This window comes from Salpingoeca rosetta, assembly GCF_000188695.1.
Source record: "Salpingoeca rosetta unplaced genomic scaffold supercont1.6, whole genome shotgun sequence".
NCBI lineage: Eukaryota > Choanoflagellata > Craspedida > Salpingoecidae > Salpingoeca > Salpingoeca rosetta.
The window spans coordinates 952,236-959,735 of record NW_004754928.1 but is presented as its reverse complement, the minus strand read 5'-3'; the positions used below and the strand labels follow the sequence as shown (position 1 = coordinate 959,735).

At 57.1% G+C, this 7,500-nt stretch overlaps 3 protein-coding genes across 3 annotated transcripts in view; 1 reads left to right on the top strand and 2 right to left on the bottom strand.

Moving 5' to 3' along the window:
- PTSG_02767 (peptide chain release factor 2) overlaps nt 1–804 on the bottom strand; it is a 3,032-nt gene extending 2,228 nt beyond the window's left edge. Inside the window, exons 1-3 of the mRNA XM_004996213.1 lie at nt 487–804; nt 247–342; nt 11–87 (exon numbers count right to left, since the gene is read on the bottom strand). Coding sequence (XP_004996270.1) covers nt 11–87; nt 247–342; nt 487–786 — 473 coding nt within the window. The 5' untranslated portion in view covers nt 787–804. The remainder of the gene's footprint in view (nt 1–10; nt 88–246; nt 343–486) is intronic.
- Nucleotides 805–917: 113 nt separating this feature from the next.
- PTSG_02766 (uncharacterized protein) lies at nt 918–2,756 on the top strand (the record flags this gene model as incomplete). Its single annotated transcript, XM_004996212.1, has 5 exons — nt 918–1,287; nt 1,594–1,706; nt 1,899–2,045; nt 2,252–2,440; nt 2,658–2,756. 5 exons carry the CDS (start codon nt 918–920, stop codon nt 2,754–2,756), a joined length of 918 nt encoding a protein of 305 aa, XP_004996269.1.
- A 467-nt stretch (nt 2,757–3,223) lies between these two features.
- Nucleotides 3,224–7,378, bottom strand: PTSG_02765 (uncharacterized protein). Its single transcript, XM_004996211.1, has 10 exons — nt 7,146–7,378; nt 6,657–6,919; nt 6,395–6,507; nt 6,105–6,170; nt 5,892–5,955; nt 5,625–5,719; nt 5,245–5,366; nt 4,979–5,037; nt 4,596–4,723; nt 3,224–4,394 (listed from the first exon to the last, which is right to left on the bottom strand). The coding sequence occupies exons 1-10, from the start codon at nt 7,234–7,236 to the stop codon at nt 3,320–3,322; spliced, it is 2,076 nt and encodes a 691-aa protein (XP_004996268.1). The 5' UTR covers nt 7,237–7,378; the 3' UTR covers nt 3,224–3,319.
- Nucleotides 7,379–7,500: the final 122 nt, after the last annotated feature.

Genomic DNA, 7,500 nt, shown 5'->3' with positions numbered 1-7,500 from the left:
CGCATCTCACTTGAGCTCGCTGACAGCCATTGCTTTGAGATCGGGATCCGTCTCTGTTCTTTGCATGTGTTCAAGCTCCTCCATTTCCTAGTGAGAGGAAGTGGTGATGGTGCAGAATGGTGCATGGTGAATGGCGATGGCGAATGGTGAACGGTGAATGGTGATGGCGAATGGTGAATAGTGAGCACCACTCACGCAAACCCCTCCCGCCCACATACACACACACACACACACACATGCACGCACCTTGGAGAGATCAAACCAGGCACTGGCAGCCTCGGCCAGCGCGTCTGTCTTTGCTAGCAGCTGCGTCTTCTCCACGACGCTTTCAGAATCACCTTCCTGTCAGTGGACATGCATGTGGCGATTGCTTGTGTGAGCTCGCGTGCAGCGCTTCCGCATTGAGAAAGGCTCTTCGAATGAATGGGCCACCGAGCTGGGGACACAACGAACACGAGAACGCCTGTGCATGCGCAAGTGGGTGACCTCTGCCAGGCGGACGATAGTGGTCTGCAGATCGCGCCTCCGCTCCAACACGCGGTCCAGATATGCGCGCACAGCCTCGTCCTTCAGTGACGGCTCATCGTGCATGCTGCGGCGGTGCACGTGTGGCATCACAACAGCGCGGCCGCACCCCCGGGCAATCCCGTGTGTCTGCAAAGACACCGCACAAGGCGGCTGTGCTGCTGTGCGTGTGCCAGCTGGCCTCAGTGGTGTGCAGCGTGCACTGGCACACCAGCGACGAGCCAGCAGCATCGCTGGGGTTGTCCGTATTGCCAACCTCATGGTGGTGGATATCAGCGCTGACACGAAATAAGTGCGCACTAGCCGCACATTTTGCTTTCAGCGCCACGAGTCGTAGATTTTCGACCTGAATCAAGCAGTGAAGTAGGATGCTGGCGATGAGGATGAGGGTGATGGGGGGTGCTGCTCGTGGCGTGTTGGTGCGCAGCCAGCAGCGGGCACTGGTGACAGCGGCGACGGCGAGAACCGGGGTCGTGCTGGCGCGGCGTGCGGCTGCTCCTGTGACGGCAGCAGCAGTGCGGTTTGATGAGCAGACAGTGACAGGGTTCAGTGGGGTCGCGGCAACGGTTGCAACGAGGGCGTCCTCATCCCTGTGCACATGCTTGGCAGTTGCCAGGCCGTCGTCATCACCATGGTCGTCGTCATCATCGTTGCTGCCACTGTACAAAGAGCCTGCGGTGTTGGCGTCGGCTCGGCGATATGCCTCAAAGAAGGCCGGCAACAAAAAGAAGAAGAAGGCTGGTGCCAGCGACGGTCCACCCGGTGTGTTTGCGTGTCCGTTGTGTGCGTGCTTGTGTGTGTGTGTGTGTTTGTGTGTGCGTGTGGGTGCGTGTGTGCGTGTGTGATTGTGTGATTGTGTGTGTGTGTGTGTGTGTGTGTGTGTGTGTGTGTGTGTGTGTGTGTGTGTGTGTGTGTGTTAGCATTCGCATTCGCATTCGTATTCGTACTTGTGTGCATTCGCATTCGCATTCGCATTCGCATTCGTACTTGTGTGCATTCGTGTTTGCATTTGTACTTGTATCTGCGTCGCTCCAACTCATGCTGCGTGGTGGTGTTGCTTGTGGCCAGGTCGGAGTAAGAAGCGTCAGATGTTGTTGGAGAAGAGACAAGCTGCTGCACAGGCACAGGCCGAACGCCAGCAAACCAGCAAGCCGGAGAAGGCAAAGGACTTTTCGCCAAAGGTACTGCACATTTGTGTGTGTGTGTGTGTGTGTGTGTGTGTGTACGTGCGTTTGTGTGCGTGTGTGTGTGCGTGCGCGTGTGCGCGCGCGTGTGTGTGGGGACAGTTCCAGGCCATCTTGCGAACAGAAGCATTGGTTGTGCGTCACCTCACACGTTGCCCTCCCTTCCCTCGTTGTCCTTTACTCTCCAAGGCTCTCAAGTGCGATGTGCTGACCGCTGTTGAGCGGGAGGAGATGTATCTCCGCACCCAGGATAACCCCATTCCCGAATTTTACCCCGGCAGCATCCTGCGCGTCACATACTACGAAGCCCTCAGCCGCAACACACCCAAACGCATGGTGCGTGCATGCGTGCATGTGCATGTGTGCTTGCGTCTGTGCGTATGCGTCTGTGCTTATGTGCGTATGTGTGCGTGTGCGTGTGGTGTAAAGCTGTGTTGCATGACATTCCCTCAAAACTTCCACCACCCTTGCACACACACACACACACACACACACACCAAACACACCAAACACACGCGTGTACCCCATCTTTTTGTCGGTAGGTTGGCCTGTGCATTGGGCGGCGCAACGCCAAGCTCGGGTCTGTCTTCACCATCCGCAACGTGGACGAAGGCGTTGCCTTTGAGGCCAAGTTTGACCTGTACTCGCCGCTCATTGCCAAGATTGAGGTGCTTGAGCTCGCCCGCCGCCGCCGTGCAAAGCTCTACTATCTTCGCGACCGCCCAGATAAGGTGCGATAGCACACCACACACCGGCTGTTACTGCGATTGCTGCTGCTTCTGTTGTTTGTTTGTTTGTTTGTTTGTTTGTTTATTTGTGTGTATGCGTGTGTGTGTGCGCGCGTGTGTGTCATCATTGTCACTTCCCAAACGCGGATTGCCGTGTCTGTTCTTCGCTTCACTGCGCTCACTGACCATGTGCCCACTGCCCACTTGCCTTGCTGTTCAGGAGTCGTACGTGAGCCCGTCGTTCCAGCCGATTCCGCCGCCAAAGGACGGCTCTGTGCCCATCAAGATTGCGGACCCGCTCAGGCGCAGGGCAAACTGACACACACACACACACACACACACACACACACACACACACACATACACATACACACACACAGCCGCAACCTTTGCACCACTAGAGTCCACATGCATGCGCTCATCCTGCATAAGCATCAACTCCCCTTCCCCATCTCTCCACTTCCTGTCTCTGTGTCTGTCTCTGTCTGTTCCCCCTCCCCCCTCCATCTTCCCCGTCGCTTCCTTGTTCAGAACGGAACAGCTTTGCAGAGTAAACTAACCCGGTGTCGAATGTGAGCAAGCGAGTATGAGCACCAGCCCGTACAAGCGGTTGTTTCATTTGCATGTCGGTGGTTTACGGGGTTCTACAAGGTCACACGTGTGATGCATTGCACAGTGCAAGCACAGCAGCACGCCACACTTCGCCTCACGCACTCAGGTCTTGCTTGTCTAATCGCAACAATCAGCTAATCATCAAACGAGGACACACACGTGTTCACGTTTGCACACACTCACACAGATATGCACACACAGATATGCAAGAATACACACACTTGCACACACAACACAACACAACACAACACACACACACAATTGACCACATCACCCGAGCATGTCAAAGTCTGGTGCGAGTGCGTCTGGAACAGCGGGCGAGCGACTGCCACTGCTACCGCTACCGAGGGCGTGCCGACCAGTCGCGTGCCCAAACAGCGATCCACCAAACGACGCGTCTCCATTGTTGCCATCACCATGATCATCACCGTTGTTGTCGCCGTGCGTGAACATGTGCGTGTGCGCGGGTGGCAATGTGGCGCCGTGATCCGTGTCCATGGCGTGGTTGCTGTGCAAGTTGGAGGAATTGTCGTCCAGGCCGGCGAAAATGTCAGAGTTGTGACTGTGCTCGCTCATGTGCGCATGCATGGACGCAACATCGTGCTCGCCGTGCGTGTGGACGGCGTGTCCCATCACAGAGCTGCCCCTGCTCCCGTCTCCAAACCCAAGCATGTCGCTCTCTTGCGTGGTGTCATCGTGAAACCCTCCAAACATATGCAAATCGGAAACTGTTGTCGCCGTTGTCGTTGTCGTTGATGGTGTGACAGATGTTGCTGGTGCGACCGTGTCGCCGCCGAGCGACACCGCTGGCTGTCCTTCCCCATGGTGGAAGAACGGTCCACTTGCCCCTCCGTGTCCATGTCCATGCCCGTGCGCGTGTGTGGAAGCAGACGCCACCATGGGCTTTGGTCGCTTAACCAGCGGCGCATCGTCATCGTCCGGCACAACATATCCACCACCACTTGCACTACTGCCGCCTTCGCTTGTCGCTGCTGCTGGTGCTGTTGCTGTCGTCGCCACGGCATTCCCTCCGTCCATTCCTTTTGTTGTTGTCGATGCTGTTGCTTGCAGGGAATGCTTGCAAGCACCGCCCTCCCCATTTCCCTGGCCCTGCTCCTCCTCTTCTTCCTCCTCGTCTGCACCGCTCCTGGCCTCTACCACATCATCACCCCATCCGTCGCCACCCTGTTCCTGCTGCTGTTGTTGTTGTCGCTTGGTGTAGGTTGGGGACAGGTAGAGTTGCTCGTATGCCCGGTGCTTCGCCTGTCCGCGTGCAACCTCCTCCATGCTCAGCGTTCGCTCGCGCCCGCCCTTCTTCAGCCCAAGCGCAGCCGTCATGTCAAACCTGCAATGGTCGAGGTGGTGACGTGGTGACGTGGTGAGGTGGTGACGTGACGAGGTGATAGTGGTACCGAAGGTCCCGAAACACACACACACCCACCCACACACAGACACACACACACACACAGACACCCACACCCACACAGACACACAGACACACGCACACATAACAGCAGCGAGGGAGGACGCATGTGCGTGCGTGTACCCGGCAACAACGGCGTGGTGCGTGTCGATGGCGTGCCCGTGTGGCAGCAGCATGGGCCAGCCGCCCGTCCCGCAGCCCGTGAACGCGAACCGCGAATCTCTTGACAGCGCCACGCTCGCGACGGCGCTCTGGATGGTGGTGGTCATGGCAGTTGCACGTGGTGGAGGAGGGGGGAGATGGAAGGAGGATTGCAGTTGATAGTGTGTGTGTGTGTGTGTGTGTGCGTGCGTGTGAGTGTTCGTTTGTTTGGGTGAGAAATTGAGGTGTGTGGCTGTAGGGTTGGAGTGAGCAGGAGAGGTAGAGTGACAGGGCATGCGTGCGTGTATGTAAATCATCAATGCATGTGCATGTGTGTGTGTGCGTGTGTGCGTGTATCATCTCACCGCACACGCGAGCCTCGCCGCCGGCTTCAGCTCCCAATCCAACACATGCACGCCCTCAACTGCAATATGTGTGTATGTGTGTGTGTGTGTGTCTCAGTGAGTGCACGGCACAAGCAACAAAGGGCAAGCAGGTGACTGGCGTGTCTCTCCAACAACATATGAGGAGCAAACACACGTGACGATGCTGAAGTCCAACACCAGCACAGAAAACAACAACACCCAACAAACACCCAAACAAATCACCAACAATGCAGTGCAAGACGCACGGGCTGTGCCGACGGCCATGTGCGTATCGTTCCCAGCAACGCAGAACGCAGGTGCCGCTCGTCGTCCAATTCGTCGGGAGTGCACGGGGGCAGACGCGTTGCGCCGGTCCCACACCGTCACCCTGGTGTGTGTGTGTGTGTGTGTGAGGATGTGTGTGTGTGTGTGTGTATGTGTGTGTGTGTGTGTGTGTGTGTGTGTGTGTGTGTGTGTGTGTGTGTGTGTGTGTGTGTGTGTGTGTGTGTGTGTGAGGGTGTGAGGGTGTGAGGGGGTGTGTGTGTGTGTGTGTGTGTGTGTGTGTGTGTGTGACGTGCCACAAACGACATGCTCCAGTCTCAGCACAGTGCTACACGTCCCCATCACGACACCACGCCACCGATACCTGCTGTTTCGGTCGACGTGGGAGAAGCGGTGGCCGTCCGGGTGCCAGACCGTGTCCAATATCCACCGCGCCTCTTCGTCGTGCACCGTCATGCTCTGCACACACGTGTCACGGGAGCACGTACATGAGCGTGTGTGCTGCATGAGCCAATTCCAATCACTCACACACACACACACACACACACACACACACACACACACACACACACACACACACACACACACACACACACAGGACACAACAACACCACACCCCCAGTGCACATACGGCGTCGGTTGTGTCGCCGGCTCCTGTGGCTCGAACATCCCACAGCTTGCACGTGCCATCCAGACTGTGTGGGGTGTGAATGCAAATCAGGATGTGCATGAGGGTGGAGGAGGAGAAAGAGAGGCCGTAAGCGTGATTTAGAGTCAAGGCAAAGCAGGTAGATGACCCATGCATCTGCGTACACATGGTGTTGGCACGCACTGGGCACCACACCTGCACGTGAGCGCTGTGTTGTCTGTGTAGGCCATGTTTGTCACAATGCCGTTGTGTTGTGCAGCCCTGCAATTTGGGTGGGGGTTGGAGTGAAACAGGAGGTGGAGGAGAGCGTTAGATAGTGTGTAGCAAAGCCGTCTTTGTGTGAGACACGCGGATGCACATGACATGCATGCACACACACAGTCACACAGACACACAGACAGACACACAGACACACAGACAGACACAGACACACAGACACACAGACACACAGACACACAGACACACACACACACACACACACACACCTGACGGGGAGCAGGGCGCCCGTGTTGAGATCAATGCGGCTGAGGCCGCCCTGCTGCGACACTGCGACTGCAGCTGTGTCATTGTCTGTCAGTGCCAGACCACTGATGGCAGCCTGCAGCGCCACGTGAACACGTGCACGTGAGAATAAGTGCAGGTGAAAGGCGCCACGGAGCGTGCTTGCTCCAGGAACACGGCACATGAACAAGAAGATGATGATGACAACAGAGAGGGTCATGGCCAGCGTACTGCGGTGTCGCCGACCTTGTTCAGCTTGGCGGAGTAGACGTTTGTAAAGTCGTGTACGCGGAGGCCCCAGAGCTGGATGTCCCCGGTCTTGGTGCCTGCGAGGAGGAAGACACCCTCCTTGTGCATAGCGATGCGTGTGGGGTCGCTTGCAGCCGACCACCGGTGCACCACGTACCATGCCAGCTTACAGGGCATGGCAAGCTCATCGCTGCTGTGCAGGGCCTCGCCGTTCAACGACTTGACCGCATCCACCAACGTGAACCGCCCGCTCTCGTCCGCTGTGCAAGGGTGAAGGGATTGGAAAGATTGGGGGGGGGGGGTTGTCAATGGAGAGGAGTGAGTGGACTGACGGTGAAGCAAGAAGCAAAGGGAGAGTACAAAGCATGGCGCAAGCAACCCAACTGCAGGCAACCACGCACAAAGTAGCAGGTGTCACAGCCATGGCACTCAAGCGTCACATCAGACGTTCGCACACATCAATCACGCACAAGCAATCATACGCACCACAGCAAACCCAGCGAAAGTCGCGTGTTGAGGTGACGCAGGAGATGGGGACCGGCAGCCGATCCGCAAACGACGCAAACACCCAGCTCATGGCGCAAACACACAGGCAGCAGCAGCAGCAGCAGCAGCAGCAGCAGCAACAGCTCCAACTGCAAGCACGAAGCGAGGTGAGGGAAGGCAGGAAGGTGCGTGCGGTGCAGGTGTGCGCGCGTTCCACCAAACAACAAGCGCCACAACACGAAAAAGTGGAGTGAGGAGGACAGTCGTGGTGGCACTTGCCTTTGCTTTCTTGGCAGCTGATGCACCACCCCCCACCGCGACTTCCTTGCTTGATTGCGTCGTTACTTGGCTTCAC